At 39.5% G+C, this 18,297-nt stretch overlaps 1 protein-coding gene across 1 annotated transcript in view; it reads right to left on the reverse strand.

Annotated features, from left to right (window-relative positions):
- Positions 1 to 18,297, reverse strand: part of SORL1 (sortilin related receptor 1) — a 159,440-nt gene that overhangs the window by 82,086 nt on the left and 59,057 nt on the right. Inside the window, exon 12 of the mRNA XM_061203301.1 lies at positions 6,889 to 6,977. Within this exon, the coding sequence (XP_061059284.1) occupies positions 6,889 to 6,977 (89 nt within the window). The remainder of the gene's footprint in view (positions 1 to 6,888; positions 6,978 to 18,297) is intronic.

The raw sequence follows: 18,297 nt of genomic DNA on the forward strand, positions 1-18,297 counted from the left end.
TAACCAAGGGCAAAAACTTACAGAGCAGTAGCGATCTGCTAATTAATCCTAGCTGTCATTCTTACAGCTAGTAATCTGCAGAAACAGTGGCCAAACAACTCAAACTCAAAGTAAGTCAAGGATTATGCTTCAAATTACCAAAATAATTGGGAGATCAGTGGGCAGTGAGACGTGGCTTGGTTACCCAGCAAGTTCTATAAAGAATGAGAAATGGAATAGGCTCATCCATCTGACGGTTAATGGTATAAATAGGAAAGACAGAAAAAGAGGCAGAAGTAGTTAGTCAACTTCTATTTTGGTTTTGTCTTTTTTAAAGAGAATGATCTTCAAACTGGACAAAGCAGGAAAAAAACATGGAAGTTAAAGGAAAATGAATGCAAAATAAAGCACATTCTAGGGAACTGAAAGATTTAAAGGTATGATTGCAGAGCTCCTTTTAATAATCTCTAAAAGAACCACGAGAACAGGTAAAGATCTCAAGACTAGATGAGAAAAAGTAGTTTTATTTCCCTTAAGAAGAAAAAGTTGTGTCAAGAATGGAGTATGAAATAGTTGATTGGAGAGAACTTAGACACGAAGGAAGTCGGAGCTGGGAGCTCAAATTGTTTCACACACAAGTCACAATAAATGAATCCCGTTTCCTTTTCTCAGGGTAACTTGATTTCAGAACAGGGTAATGATATAGGGCAAAAAAAAACTGTCTTAGGGTTTTTATTAGCAGAAATTGAGTGTCTAGGATCATGCTGGTATCAACGCCAATGTGACGCATGTTTCAGGCTGCTGGGGACAGATCTGGGCTCTTAAAGCTCTGACATTGTGAGGAGGGCCCAAAGGAGAAGCTAGAGGGTGTACATTCAGGATCCTGCAGCACAGGAGGGAAGGAACAGGGGCTGTTTGCCATGGAATAGGAGATGCTCTCAAGAGGAGAGGGAGGGGTCCTCATGCATCTGAAAGGCTTTCAGGCAGAAGAGAAAATATCTGTTGGATGTATCTCCTGGAAGCTGAGCCCACTGCATAGCAACGGGAGTGAGGAGAATTTGGGCTTTCTCTGACCTGAGAACTTTCATTCATAAAGGAATGGATGAATAAATACTTAGTGCGTGAACAAATGAACAACAAATTGTCCGAAGTGAAATGGAAGCTCCTTTTGATTTGGCAAAGTCCCCATCACTACGATTATTCAAGCAAAGACTTGGGTGATCATCCATCACAGATGACAGAGAGAAAATTCCTGCAACGGGCAGTGGAAGACAGAACCAGATGATGTAATATGTCCAGATCCCTGCTGGGGATCTCCCCGTGGACATCCCACAGCCACTTCAGTTCAACTTGTCCACATCTGCACTCATCCTATGGCCCTTCAGGCCAACTCCTTTTCCTCTGCTTTTCTATGAGTGATATGATCATCTTGCCCTGTCACCCCCCCAACCCCCCGACACCGTCTAGTCAAAAAGCAAGTCCTGAACGCTTAGTCCTCAAAACGCTTGGTCCCCACCTAAGCAGCATCTCTCACCTCCAGTCTTGGTGCTTTTAAATTCATGCTCCTCAACTTGCCAGAGCCATCTTTCTACACTAGCAGTGTCATTCCCCTATTTTTAAACCCTCAGAGGGACCCTGTCATTTCAAAAGCAAAGTCTAATGTCTCTGGTGCGGCGTGTAAGGTCCTCAGGGGACCTGGCCCCTGACCACACAGCTACTGCAAGCCTCATTCCTCACCCCCCCCCACCCTGAGATTTACATTCTGTCAATACTAAAGAGCTGCACCTTGCACTCTGATTCATGCTGGTCTCTGCTCAAGCTCTTTCTAAACCTGGGGTGGCATTCCAACATTGCTTTTTACCCTTGAAGTCTCAGCTCAAGTTTCCTCTCCTCCCAGAAGCCTTCTCCTGTCTCCCAGATAGCATTACTGGCCCTCCTTCTGTGGCCGCCCCGCACCCTGTGCTCACCTCTATCTTACACCTGTAATGGAGCAGGACCCTATGGGACAGACCCCTCCCCTTGGTCCTCTGCTACAGCGCCTCTCTGACATATCTAGATAACAGTATATGATGCACATTTCCTGAGTTGTTTTATAGATGCTAAAACCACCACCAACTGGAAGACGTTAACTACTTGATGACCATGAGCATGGAGTCTACTGGAGCCTAAGGATTGATAATGTTAACCCCTGTGGCACCATCCTGTTACCTCATCATCAACCAATCAGAGAACTGTGCAGGGCTGATCACATACCCTGAGACGCCCCTCCCTCACCTGGCCTTTAAAAATGCTTTGCTAGGGCTTCCCTGGTGGCGCAGTGGTTGAGAATCTGCCTGCTAATGCAGGGGACACGGGTTCGAGCCCTGGTCTGGGAAGATCCCACATGCCGTGGAGCAACTAGGCCCGTGAGCCACAACTACTGAGCCTGCGCGTCTGGAGCCTGTGCTCCGCAACAAGAGAGGCCACGATAGTGAGAGGCCCACGCACCGCGATGAAGAGTGGCCCCCGCTTGCCGCAACTAGAGAAAGCCCTAGCACAGAAATGAAGACCCAACATAGCAATCAATCAATCAATCAATCAATCAATCTTTAAAAAAAAAAAAAATGCTTTGCTAAAATCCATCAGGGAGTTCGGGCTTTTTGAGCACTAGCTGTCTCGGACTCCTTGATTGGTGCCTTACAATAAACGCTGCACTTTCCTTCACCACAACCCAGTGTCAGTAGATGGGCAAGTGGACCCAAGTTTGGTTCAGTAACATACCTACTATATTTAAATGACCTGATTTTGCGAGCATCTTCTACTAGGGCTGCTGTTCATCAGGAATAAGACCTCTTACTCACTTTTCTGCCCCTGGCACACAGAGGGGCATTAATTAATGCTTTTTTGTTAAAGGAAATTAAATGAACTGCACTGTATTTTCTTTTTTTTTTCTAACCCCATCTCTCAGTTTCTCAACAGTTAAAGGTTGATAAGAATACCTGTTCCTCTATAACTCACAGGGCCAAAGACACCACACGGGGGTGAGAACGAAGTGGGGGCGGGACTGGCTCTCTCTCCAACCATCCAGGTAAGTTACTAGGAGAGGAGGTTCCGCAGCCACGAGGACAGGTTAACCGCCATCTCCCACGTTCCAGAACTGTGAAGCTGCTTCCAGAACTCAGATCCAGAAAAGACAGCTGCTCTGCTGGGTCTAGTCTTCGCAGTGGCTTTTCAGGACTCCCCAGAGGGAAGCCCTATGAAATCTGAAATCTCCTATGAGGAAAGATGCTTTGGGGAATGTCCAAGGTATTATTAGTAACTACCAATATCATTATGCTGACAGGCAAACCGCCAGGAAGAAACGGAGACTGATCTCATCCCTCACTATCAAGCCGACAAGCTTGGGTCTGGGTCCGTTTTTGGTCAGAGTGCGAAAACACAACAGCCCCTTCTCCGAAAAACACTGATTCTACACAAGAATGATCTGCATCCCCTGAGCAGGTTCACGGTGACAGCATGCTGAATGAAGGGGTAAGTGACTCCCAGAAGAGGTTTCTTGTCTATTCATTTCAGACATGTAGAAAACAGGAGCAAAACAAAGCGTTCCACTTCTTACTCTCAATTTCAGTTAACAGCAACAAAGAAAACAGCCTCAGTGGAGAATCAAGGCAGAAGCTGAAACAAGTAATCATGAACTCTTAGTTAACTATACTAATCAGGGAGAGAAAGACATGAATTATTTAAAAGAACAACCAGGGACTTCCCTGGTGGCGCAGCGGTTGAGAATCCGCCTGCCAATGCAGGGGACAGGGGTTCGAGCCCTGGTCCGGGAAGATCCCACCTGCTGCAGAGCAACTAAGCCCGTGAGCCACAACTACTGAGCCTGTGCTCTAGAGCCCGTGAGCCACAACTACTGAGCCTGTGCTCTAGAGCCCGTGAGCCACAACTACTGAAGCCCGCGTGCCTAGAGCCCATGCTCTGCAGCCTACAACAAAGAATAGCCCCTGCTTGCCACAACTAGAGAAAGCCCGCATGCAGCAACGAAGACCCAATGCAGCCTAAATAAATAAATTAATTAAAAAAAAAAAAGAAAAGAACCAAAAAAAAAAACACCCCAAAACTTAACTCTTACGTTAAGCAATGTTCCACCCTCTGTCCCCACTAAACCTCTCACTAGGGTTACTGTTGTTACGGCTTCCTCCCTAAGGTTGGATAAGCTTTGGGTCGGAAAGCTCTTCCCCCAGCCTCTCCTTCCAGCTGGCTCAGAAACATCTCAGAGCCACAGTGGGGCTGGACAGCTCCCAAAGGATGCCTCATTCACCTCTGCATCCTCGGTTCCTAGAACAACATCTGGCTCCTTGTGGATATTCAACAAATGTTTGCGTAATTGACCTGAAATGATGCTTAACAGAAATATGTTCCATTTCCATCCAGCGTGGACCTGAACTCTTGACAGTCACATTCTCACCAGATTGCACACATCCGGGGACCCCTACTCACGTTTGAGCTCCAGGGACTATCATTTACAACAGAGCATAACGGAAGTGCCCCCACCCCCGGGGACTGTACGATTGCCATGCTACCCCACCCTTTCCAGTTTTATAAACCAGGAAAAAAATAAGCAATCTTGGAAGACTAAGTGTGCATGACCTATTTATTTGAACAATCAAATATTTACTAAGTGCCTGCTAGCCTGCATAGAATAGAAATCCTTGTCTACAAAGACCTTGTTAATGAGTTGAGGAAACCAGGCATATAATGAAAAGGTAACTAACAAAAGGAGGCAGCATGCGATGAATGCCAAATCAATGAGACAGCCGCCAATAAATACTATGAGACTCAAAGGAGGGAGCCATGGCCATGGCTGGGGAGACCAGACTTAGACGTGTCTGAAGTCCTAGACCAGCAATAGAAATCCAGGTGAGTCAGAAGCAGCCTTCACTCATGTGGTTTAAGGATCTGAATTAATTACAATATTTATTTCCTGCTTCTCTTCTGATGAAGCTGATAGCACACAGGTCAAAAGCAGAGCAGCATGAGAAGCAAGAAAAAAAAAAAAAACAACTCTGTGAGCAATATACAAATGCCAGGTGGCTACACTACACAGATTTTGGGCAAGCTCAGACTGATATTTGGGACACATGCACCTGTCAATAGGAGGCCTGAACATATTCTCATATTTGCAAATGTTTTATTTGAACCATACCTACAGACACCTCCACATGACCTGTGCAAATAGAGGGATGCTAGAGGGTCCATATCCTTAAAGTCTACCACCCCAAAATCATTGTTCAATGTCTGCCGAGGGCACTGTGATTTTCTGGCAGCAGGTCTATTTTCCTGATCATGTTTTCCTGCAGCTAGCTAGCAATGACGCTGCGTTCCCCGAGCACACATGCACCGACAGATGGTGTAAGAGGACCAGAATCACATTAACTACTCCAGAGAAGCCAGCTTGGAATGCAAATGTAATCTGGAGGAGAGTTAAACAGGGAAAATCAGGAACTGTCTCTACAGTCTGACTGCCACACACAGAATGAAATGTACTCCTAGGGAGCCACACTACGTCCCCTACCATACTTCTCAAGGAGCGTCCCGAACATCACATTGTGTACTTGTGTATCTCACCACTAGTGGATGGACTCCTTGAGAGTGAAGGAAAACATCCTATGTCTCTTTAGATACACATCACCAGGCACCATCAGTGCTCGCGAAATGTGTGAGATGGGAATTAATAAATTAATGGATAAATAAATGACGACACAAATGTGGGAAGCATGTACCCTGTGACTGTCCTCATTTGAACAAACGTCAATCTGAATGGGGACACAGTCTGTTGCGTACAAACAGGACTTCTTCTGACTCCTGGCTCTAAAGCAGCCGCTGACCAGAGCTGCACAGACCAGAGACCAGCCAGGTGGGGCACAGAACACCGGGACTTTGCTTCTCTCTGCTTCTTAGAGGCCAGGTCGCTCAGCACATGTCCAATTAACCACAGGGGAAACCAGCTAAGAGCTCTTTTTTCAAACCACCCAACTCTCTCTCTTACTGCTGGCCCTGTTTCTAAAAGGAGCCAAGGAAAAGAAAGCTTTCTCCCTTGCATTAAACAAGATGATTATAGGAGCCCTCTCCCCCTCCTTTAGCAATCTGTCTCATGGGTTCAGCCCAAAAACAAGGAGAAATGAGAGATAGTCTGCCCCGACCGAATGTTAACAAAATTAACTTCTGTCCTAGCTCAGACAAAAGTAATGAAAGAATTGGTTCTGATAAAATCAGACTCAAGAAAGCAGAGCTTACTAACTGTTGACATTTTTGCTTTTCAGAGGAATATACTGCAAAGAGTACAAAACGTGATTTAAAGACCTGAGTGCTAGTCTTGTCTGTTATTAACAAAGGGGAGGATCTTGGGCAAGTTACTTTACCTTTCTGAGCCTCAGTTTTCTCATCTAGAAAATGAAGTCATTAACCCCAAATGTCCTTTCCAGGTCTATCTGCAAGCACCCCAAAACCAAAGGTATCACAGTAAAAGTCACTTGGCTATCAAGTAATATGTATTCTGAAATTACTACTCATGTATCATTATTATTTATTATTATCATTACTCATTCTATGAGTAATTCTGTGTGTCACACACAAAGCAAAGAAAGACAAGTTGAAGAGACTCTAGTTAATTTTTTAGTCATTATTAATTTATATTTATATAGAGTTGTGCTTTTTCAAATCAGTAAAATTATTTCATTTGTTCTTCTCTGAGATAGGAAGGGCAGATTATCATTCCCACTTAATAAACAAGAAAAATTTAAGTAATTTCCCAAGGCACAAATTGTGCTGTCAATAACCTAGTGCTACAGAGATAATCCACTTATAATCACAGAGTTAAATTTCTGGGAGAACAGTATGATGTTAAAAAGCTTCATCAGAAACACTTACTTCAGCTCGTTGGTTTCCATGCCTTGGGCGATGGCCACGATGATCCCGCCATGGTCTCCCCATGTGTAGTAGTGAGGTCCAGGAAGAGCCTGAAGAGAGAGAGCCAGTGCTGATGTCACTGCCATGGAGATGGCCGGGCATAAATGGTACACACCACACACACACGTGAACACACACTCAGGCACACACATGCACACACACAGCAGGGATATCAACCACCTGAATACAATTTTTCCGTTTCCAGAGAACTTCACAGCCATTATCTCATCTGATCCACACAACCCTGGGGCTGGGCAGAGCAAGTTCTCACGTCCCAATATTTTTTTGCCAAATGAAGAACCTGGAGTTCCTATTAAAGTGGCAGACTGTAAACTGCAGAGGCAGGAGTCAAACCCACATCTCTGACCCTCACCAAGCAGCTATTAAAAATTAACCAACTAGAGTTCTGGTTTGACTGTGACAGTATAAGCCCACTACAGCCCATCCTTCTTGTTAATTACAACTAAAAAATTTGGACAAAATATTCAATACAAAAAGACAGCTACCCGAGGATGCTGAAAAGTAAACAAAATAAGGCAGCTTATGAAGGGGATTTAAAACCTGGAGAAACTACCCAAACAATTGGGGCTTCCTGGTACACCTGTGCCCTGAGGGAATGCCCCAGCCTAGAATACGTCAGTCCCAGCCAGGCAGCTAAACCTTCAATGGAAACTTTCTGCCTATGGAGTCAGGAAAAGAAGCCCCTGCATGACGGAGAGAATGTAGATGGAATCCCAGAGGGGAGAGCATGAGGAAGTAAACCCTCTAATTCTGTGGATGGACTCACATATGTTTCAGCCTAACCCCTAAACTGTATGTGTGTGGAACAGACCCAAACTAGCACAGAAAAGACTTAGCAATCTGAACTGAGATCTCCAAAGAATGCAAGACAGAAGTTACAGTCCGAATCTGCACAGGTTCATTACATGCTAAAACAAAAACAGCAACATCCTCCAGAAGATTTCATTTCATGTCCGGGATGCAATCCAAAATTACTCAACATACAAACGGATCGGTAAAAAGTCTCCAATTCTCCAGGGAAAAGACAATCAATGGGTGCCAATTCCAAGATGATCCAAACGTTGAAATTACTAAAGACTTTAAAACAGTTCTTATAACTGTGTTCCCTGAGGTAAAGGAAAACACACCTGAAATGAACAAAAGACAAGAATTCTTCCCAGAGAAGTGGAAACTATTTTTTTTAAAGGAATGAATTCTAGAACAGGAAAATAAAATATTTGAAATAGGAAATTCACTGATGGGCTCAATGACAGAATAGAAATGACAAAAGAATTAGTGAATTTAAAGATAAATACAGAACAGTAGAAATGATCTATTCTGGGACTTCCCTGGTGGTCCAGTAGTTAAGAATCCGCCTTCTCAACCTAAGTGTCCATCATCGGATGAATGGATAAAGAAGATGTGGCACATATATACAATGGAATATTACTCAGCCATAAAAAGAAACAAAATTGAGTTATTTGTAGTGAGGTGGATGGAGTTATAGAGTCTATCATACAGAGTGAAGTAAGTCAGAAAGAGAAAAACAAATACAGTATGCTAACACATATATATGGAATCTAAGGAAAAAAAAAAAAAAAGGTCATGAAGAACCTAGTGGCAAGACGGGAATAAAGACGCAGACCTACTAGAGAATGGACTTGAGGATATGCGGAGGGGGAAGGGTAAGATGTGACAAAGTGAGAGAGTGGCATGGACATATATACACTACCAAACGTAAAATAGATAGCTAGTGGGAAGCAACTGCATAGCACAGGGAGATCAGCTCGGTGCTTTGTGACCACCTAGAGGGGTGGGATAGGGAGGGTGGGAGGGAGGGAGATGCAAGAGGGAAGAGATATGGGAACATATGTACATGTATAACTGATTCACTTTGTTATAAAGCAGAAACTAACACACCATTGTAAAGCAATTGTACTGTAATAAAGATGTTAAAAAAAAAAAAAAAGAATCCGCCTTCTAATGCAGGGGACATGGGTTCAATCCCTGGTTGGGGAACTAAGATCCCACATGCCGCAGGACAACTAAGCCCGCATGCCACAACTAGAGAGCCTGTGTGCTGCAACTACAGAGCCCACGCGCTCTGGAGCCTGCGTGCCACAACTAGAGAGAAGCCTGAGCACCGCAACGAAGAGCCCTCACAGCTCAACAAAAGATCTCACGTGCCACAACTAAGACCCGACACAGCCATAAATAAATAAATTTTTTTAAAAAAAATGATCTATTCTAAAGAACATACAGAATAAAAGACTTAAAGGAAAAAAGCCCCAAGAAACTGTGTGACAATAACAAAAGGTCTATGTATAATTGGAGGCCAAGATGAACAAGAGAAAGGGACTGAAGCAGAAAAAATATTTGAAAAAATAATGGCTGAAAATTTCCCAAATTTGGTGAAAAAGATAAATTTATAGATTCAAGAGATCGGTGTCCCAAAAAACAATCATCACGAAGAAAACCACACCTAGAGACATCAGAACAAAACTGCTGAAAACCAAAGATAAGGAAAAAATATCGAAGTGTCTTAAGGAAAATGACACAATACATACCAGAAAATGGTAACAAATGATTATAGATTTCCCATCGGAAGATAGCACATCTTTAAGGTATAGACACACCTTGGAGATACTGTGGTTCAGACCACCACAATAAAGCAAATACCAAAATGAAGTGAATCATATGAATTTTTTGATTTCTCAGTGCTTATGAAAGTTATGTTTGCACTATCCTGTAGTCTATTAAGTGTGCAATAGCATTATGTCTAAATAAAACAATGTACATACCTTAATTAAAAGTGCTTTACTGCTATTAAAAAAAAAGCTAAGCATCATCTGAGCCTCCAGCAAGTCACAGTAGTAACATCAAAAATCACTGAACATATATCACCATAACAAATATAATAATAATAATGAAAAAGTTTGAAATATTGCAAGAATCACTAAAATGTGACACAGACACAAAGCAAGCAAATGCCATTGGAAAAATGGCACCAATGGACATGCTCGATGCAGGGTTGCCACAAACCTTCAATTTGTAAAAAATACAATATCTACAAAGCACAATAAAATGAGGTATGCCTCTATGGAAAGAAAATTACTATCAATCCAGCATACAGTATCAAACAAACACATCCCCCAGGAATGAAGGTGAATTACAGAGATTCTCAAATGAAGGAAAATCAAGAAAAGGAAAACCAAGAGAACACATAGCTAGTAGATCTGCTCCACAACAAATGCTAAAGGCATATCGTCAGGCTGCTGTGAAATTTACCGAGGGAAACAGGGATTTTCAGGAAGGAAGGAAGAGCAAGGGAAATGGTAAATATCTGGGTGAATATAAAAGACTGCTTTTCCTCTTAAGCTCTTTAAAATCCATATGATGATTAAAGCAAAAACAAAGACATTGCTGAGTTTTTCAATATGTGTCAATGTGATAAAAAATGAAAACAAAAAAGTTGGGAGAAGAGAAAAAGGATTTATTTGGTTGCAAGGTTTCTAAATTTTATGTTAAGTGTAATGTTATGTTAAATGCAGTATCAATTCAAAAAAGACTATGAAAGATTAAATATATATGCTGTAATCCTTAGAGCAACCACTAAAAAAATAATAATACTACAAAGAAATATAATCAAAAAGATAATACTTAAATAAAAATAGAATACTAAAAATACCTAAATAATACAAAAGGAGGCCATAAAGGAGGAACAGAATAATTTTTAAAAATGAAATTTAAATAAACTAATACATAAAATATTAAACCTAAATCCAACCATATCAATAATTATATTAAATGTTAATGGTCTAAGCATTTAGTTAAAAAGCAGAGCTTATCAGTATAAATTAAAAAGACCCTCACTATATGCTGCCTATAAGAAACACTTCAATGTAAAGACACAGATGGGTAAAAAGTAAACGGATAGTAAAAGATATATTATCCAAACAGTAAACATAAGACGGTTAAAGTGACTTTCAGTAACAGATAAAAAAGACTTCAAGACAAAGGGCATTACCATAGATAAAGAGGAATATTCCATAACGATAAAAGGGACAATAAATCAGAAAAAATCATTATAAATATGTACATAATAACAGAGCGTAAAAACACATGAAGCAATATTGATAGGATTTAAAGGAAAAAAAGACAATTCCACAATCATAGCTGGAGATTTTACCACCAACAATTTACAGAACTGCAATATATAGCAATTTATGGAACTAGCCCCCCCAAAACTGCAATATATAGCAATTTATAGAACTAGCCCCGAAGTATGTAGAAGGTCTGAACAAGTATCAACCGCCTTCATATAAATAACATCTGTTGAACACTGCATCCAACAACTGCAGAATATACATTCCTTGCTAATGCACATGACATATTCACCAAGACAAACCACATGTTGGATCACAAAACAAGTCCCATTAAGTTTAAAGGACTTGAAATCATATAAAATGTATTATCTGACTATAAGGAAATTAAGATATCTATGAAAATATCAAATATCTGAAAACTAAACAACCCTTTTCTAAATAACTTATCAGACAAAGACAAAAAGCAAAAGGGACATTATGAAGTGATAAAAATGTTCTGGAATTAGATAGTTGTGATGGCTGCACATCACATCACTTGTGAATATACCTAAAACCACTCTACCATACACTTTAAAATGGTACATTTTATTGCATGTGAATTACATCCCAATTTTAAAGGGAGACATTAAAAAATATTCTGAACTGAATGACAACAAAAATACAACACATCTAAATTTGTGGCATACAGCTAAAGTAGTATTTACGGGGAAAATTAGAGCTGCAAGTGCCTACATAAGAAAAGATCTAAAAATCAATAACCTAAAGTTATACCTTAACAAGCTACAAATAGAAAAGCAAAGTAAATCCAAAGTATACAAGGATAAGGGAAAGGTAATACTACAGAGGAGAAATCAACAAAATAGAAAACAGACAACAGAGAAAATTAAAGCCAAAAGCAGGTTCTTTGAAAAGATCAATAATATTGACAAACCACTAGCTAAACTAATCAAGAAAAATAGAGGAAAAAATACACATCACCAATAACAGGAATGAAAACAGGTTATTACCACAAATCCTACAGACATTTTAAAACATTAGAAAATACCTTGAGTAACTTTAAGCCAACAAATTCAATAACTTTAGATGAAAGGACAAATGTCTAAAAATATACAACTCACCAAAACGGACATAAGTAGCAGAAAATCTGAATAGTTCTCTATCTGCCCGACAAACAATTTCTAAACAAAAACATTCCCAAGAAGAAAACTCCAGGTCCAGATAGCTTCACTGGTAGATGATTCAAGAAAAAAAAAACACCACTCTTACACAAACTTTATCAGAACATAAAAGAGGAAGAATTGCTGCTCAGTTTGTTTTACCCTAACACCAAAACCTGACAAAGACGTTTCCAAAACAAACAAACAAACAAACAAAAAAATTACCGAGCAATATCTCTCATAAGTAACACAAAAATCTTTTAAAAACTACTAGCAAATCAAAACTAACCTTACAGGGGCTTCCCTGGTAGCACAGTGGTTAAGAATCCGCCTACCAATGCAGGGGACATGGGTTCAAGCCCTGGTCCGGGAAGATCCCACATGCCGCAGAGCAACTGAGCCCGTGCGCCACAACTACTGAGCCTGTGCTCTAGAGCCCGCGAGCCACAACTACTGAGCTTGTGAGCCACAATTACTGAAGCTCACACACCTAGAGCCCATGCTCTGCAGCAAGAAAAGCCACTGCAATGAGAAGCCCGTGTACCACAACAAAGGGTAGCCCCCGCTCGCCGCAACTAGAGAAAACCTGCGTGCGGCAACAAAGACCCAATGCAGCCAAAAATAAATAAATTAAATTAATTAATTTAAAAAAATACTAAACTTACATTAAAAGGATAATACATTGTAACTAAGTAGGGTTCAAGAATTATTCCAGTAATTCCAGGATAGTTTAATATTGAAGAACCAATTAATGTACTACACCATATTACATATTACATTTGTGATACTGTGATATAAGAAGAAATATAAACTTTGGTCTTTGTCTGGGCTCCTGGTGAGAGGTCCTAAAATCTTTGTAATTTCCTAAATGATGAAGAGCAATAGGAGCACCTTTTGTTCTAATATTTGGTCTTGGACCCCAGTTCCTGACACAGAGCTCCTCAAACCCTTGTAATTTTCTGACTGATGGGGGTGACAGGAGTGTGCCTTACACAGAGCTCCTACAGCCCTTGTAATTTCCTGGGTGATAGGAGAGTCTCTTGTCCTAATGAGGAGACTCATGGTGGGCTCCTGGACAGTATGGGGGCTGGTCAACAGAAAGACTAAGCATGATTAGAAGCTTGAAATTTTCAGCCCCACCTCCATCCTCTCAGGAGGACAGAGGGGCTGGAGAGTGAGTTAATAATTAATCACGTCTACGTGATGAAGCCTCCATTAAAATAGATAAATAACAAGGACCTACTGTATAGCACAGGGAACTATATTCAATATCCTGCAATAAATCATAATGGAAAAGAATATGAAAAAGAATATATATATATATATATATATATATATATAAAAAACTGAATCACTTTGCTGTACACCAGAAAATAACACATTGTAAATCAACTATACCACAATTTTAAAAATAAATACATAAAGTCAAATGATTAGTAAAAAAAAAAAAATCCCTAAACTGCAGGATTCAGAGAGCTTCCAAGTTGGTGAACACATCCACATGCTGGAAGAACGGCACACCCCAACTCTACGGGGACAGAAGCTCCATGGTTGGGACCCTTCTGGACCCTGTCCTATATACCTCTTCATCTGGCTGTTCATTTGTATCCTTTGAAATATCCTTTATAATAAACGGGTAAATGTAAATAAATATTTCCCTGAGTTCTGTCAGCCATTCTAGCAAATCACTGAACCCGAAGAGTGGGTCGTGGGAACCCCCAGTTTATAGCTGGTCAGTCAGAAGTACAGGTGACAACCTGAGACTTGCAACTGGCATGTGAAGTGGGGTCAGGTGGGGCAGTCTTGTGAGACCGAGCCCTTAGACTCTGGGTCTGTGCCAACTCCAGCTAGCATGTGTCCTGACTGAATTGTAGGACATCCAGTGGGTGTCTGGAGAGTTGGAGTACTGCTTGCTGTGATGGGAAAACTCCCACACATTTGGTATCAGAAGTATTCTGAGAGTAAGGAAAAAGAGTTTTTCCTTTAACATAATACACCATGTTACATATTACCATATTATTACATATTAGGGAAGGGAAGAGAAGGAAGAGAGAAAAGGAGAAATAAAACAAGTAAAGATCAGAAAGGAAGAAATAAAACTGTTCCTATTTGCAGATGATACGACTGCTTATACTGAATCTACAAAACAACTACTAAAACTAATGAATTATTTTAGCAAGGTTGCAGAATATAAGGTTAATATATAAAAATCAATTGTCTTCTTATATACTATAGCAAAAACTGAAAAATGAACTTTAAAGAAAGTCCCATTTACAGTAATACCAAAAAATAAAAAATCTCTAGGAATAAAGCTAACAAAAAGAAAGTATACAAGACCTCCACATTGAAAACTATAAAATATTGCTAAGGGAAATTTTTTTTAAAAATGGCGTAACACACCACATTCATGGATCAGAAGACCCAGTAGTGTTATGATGTCAATTTTCCCCAAATTGATCTATAAATTCAATGTGATCCCAGTAAAAATCCCAACAGGAATTACAGAAATTGACAAGCTGATTCTAAAGTGTTATGTGGCAACAAAAAGAAAAAAATACCTAGGAATTAACCTACCTAAGGAGGTAAAAGACCTGTACGAAGAAAACTATAAGATACTGATGAAAGAAATCAAAGACGACACAAAAAGATGGAGAGGTATACCATGTTCTTGGATTGGAAGAATCAATACTGTGAAAATGACTATACTACTTAAAGTAATCTACAGATTCAACGCAATCCCTATCAAATTACCAATGGCTTTCTTCACAGAACTAGAACATAAAATTTCACAATTTGTATGGAAACACAAAAGACCTCGAATAGCCAAAGCAATCTTGAGAAAGAAAAACGGAGCTGGAGGAATCAGGCTCCCTGACTTCAGACTATGCTACAAAGCTACAGTAATCAAGACAATATGGTACTGGCACAAAAACAAACATTTAGACCAATGGAACAGGATAGAAAGCTCAGAGATAAACCCACGCAGCACCTATGGTCACCTAATCTATGACAAAGGAGGCAAGAATATACAATGGAGAAAAGACAGCCTCTTCAATAAGTGGTGCTGGGAAAACTGGACAGCTACATGTGAAAGAATGAAATTAGAACACTCCCTAACACCATACACAAAAATAAACTCAAAATGGATTAAAGACCTGAATGTAAGGCCAGACACTATAAAACTCTTAGAGGAAAACACAGGCAGAACACTCTTTGACATAAATCGCAGCAAGATCTTTTTTGACCCACCTCCTAGAGTAATGAGAATAAAAACAAAAATAAACAAATGGGACCTAATTAAAGTTAAAAGTTTTTGCACAGCAAAGGAAACCATAAACAAGATGAAAAGACAACCCTCAGAATGGGAGGAAATATTTGCAAACGAAGTAACTGACAAAGGATTAATCTCCAAAATATACAAACAGCTCATGCAGCTCAATATCAAAAAAACAAACAACCCAATCAAAAAATGGGTGGAAGACCTAAATAGACATTTCTCCAAAGAAGACATACAAATGGCCAAGAGGCACTTGAAAAGATGCTCAACATCGCTAATTATTAGAGAAATGCAAATCAAAACTACAGTGAGGTATCACCTCACACTGGTCAGAATGGCCATCATAAAAAAAATCTACAGACCGTAAATGCTGGAGAGGGTGTGGAGAAAAGGGAACCCTCTTGCATTGTTGGTGGGAATGTAAATTGGTACAGCCACTATGGAGAACAGTAGGGAGGTTCATTAAAAAACTAAAAATAGAACTACCATATGACACAGTAATCCCACTACTGGACATATACCCAGAGAAAACCATAATTCAAAAAGACACATGCACCCCAATGTTCACTGCAACACTATTTACAATAGCCAGGACATGCAAGCAACCTAAATGTCCATCAACAGAGGAATGGATAAAGAGGATGTGGTACACATATATGATAGAATATTACTCAGCCATAAAAAGGAACGAAACTGGGTCATTTGTAGAGACGTGGATGGACCCACAGACTGTCATACAGAGTGAAGTTAAGTCAGAAAAACAAATATCATATATTAACGCATATATGTGGAATGTGAAAAAATCGGTACAGATGATCTTACTTACAAAGCAGAAATAAAGACACAGACATAGAGAACAAACATATGGATACCAAGGGGGAAAGGGGGGTGGGTGAATTAGGAGATCGGGATTGACATATATACACTATTGATACTATGTATAAAATAGACAACTAATAAGAACCTACTGTATAGCACAGGGAACTCTACTCAACGCTCTGTGGTGACCAAAATGGGAAGGAAATCCAAAAAAGAGGGGATATATGTATACGTATAGCTGATTCAGTTTGCTGTACAGTGGAAACTAACACAATATTGCAAAGCAACTATACTCCAATAAAAATTTTTTAAAAAAGACACATGCACCCCAATGTTCATTGTAGCACTATTTACAACAGCCAGGACATGGAAGCAACCTAAATGTCCATCGACAGAGGAATGGATAAAGAAGCTGTGGTACATATATACAATGGAATTATTACTCAGCCATAATAAGGAATGAAATTGGGTCATCTGTAGAGATGTGGATGGACCTAGAGACTGTCATAGAGTGAAGTAGGTCAGAAAGAGAAAAACAAATATCATATATTAATGCCTATATGTGGAATCTAGAAAAATGGTATAAATTATCTTACTTGCAAAGCAGAAATAGAGACACAGACGTAGAGCACAAACGTATCGATGCCAAGGGGGAAGGAGGGTGGGATGAATTGGGGGATTGGGATTGACATATATACACTGTTGATACTATATATAAAATAGATAACTAATGAGAACCTACTGTATAGCTCAGGGAACTCTACTCAATGCTCTGTGGTGACCTAAATGGGAAGGAAATCCAAAACAGAGGGGATATATGTATACATATAGCTGATTCACTTTGCTATACAGCAGAAACTAACACAACATTGTAAAGCAACTATACTCCAATAAAAATTAATTTTAAAAAAATTTAAAAAATAAAATGTTATGTGGATAGACAAAGGACCTAGAATAAGTCAACGTAATTTTTAAAAAGAACAAAATTGGAAGACTTACCGTACTTGATCTCAACCCTTACTCTAAGTCTTCAGTAATCAAGACAATTTGGTTTTGGTGAAGAGACAGGCATATAGATCAATGGAGCAGAACAGAAAGTCTTGAAAGAGACCCACACATACGGCCAATTGATTTTCAAACAGGTACCAAGGCAGTTTGATGCGGAAAAGAGAAGTCTTTTCAACAAGTGGTGCTTGACCAATAGCATGTTTATAAGAAAAAAATGAGTATCAACCCTTCCCTCACACCATATATACAAATTAACTCAAAATAGATCATAAACCTAAACCTAAAGCCTAAAACTATAAAACCTGTAAAAGAATACATAGGGGACAATCTCTGCTAACTTGGGAAGGACAAACATTTCTCAGAACAACAAAGCACATAAAACATAGAAGAAAAGAACTGATAAATTAGACTTCACCAAAATTAAAAACATTTGCTCTTCAAAAGACACCATTAAGAAAACAAAACAGCAAGACACAGACTAGGAGAAAAAACTTATAACACACATAAAAGACTTAAATTCAGAATATATTAAAAAAAAAAAACCTCTTACAGCTCAATAAGAAGACAAACACAACTCTTTAAAATATATAAAAGATCTGAACGGACACTTCACAAAAGAGTTTTAAATAACCAATGAACACATGAAAAGAAGCTCAACATCAAAAAGAAAAAGAAAAAAAAAAACAGAAGCTCAACATCATTAGTCATCAAAGAAATGCCAATTAAAACCATAATGAAATATCATATGCAGTTATTAAAATGTCTAAAATTTAAAAGATTGACCATATCAAGTGTTGGCATGCACCTGAAGCAATCAGAACTCACACACTGCTGGTGGAAACATGAAACAGTACATCCACTTTGGAAAACAATTTGATACTTTAAAATAATCTGGTAATTCCTTTAAAAACTAGACATATCTACCAGGTTGCCCACTCATTCCTTCCTACAGTATCTACCCAAGAGAAATAAAAATATATGTCCACCTCAAAACCATGTAATT

The sequence above is a fragment of the Eubalaena glacialis genome, chromosome 10, assembly GCF_028564815.1.
Source record: "Eubalaena glacialis isolate mEubGla1 chromosome 10, mEubGla1.1.hap2.+ XY, whole genome shotgun sequence".
Classification (NCBI taxonomy): domain Eukaryota; kingdom Metazoa; phylum Chordata; class Mammalia; order Artiodactyla; family Balaenidae; genus Eubalaena; species Eubalaena glacialis.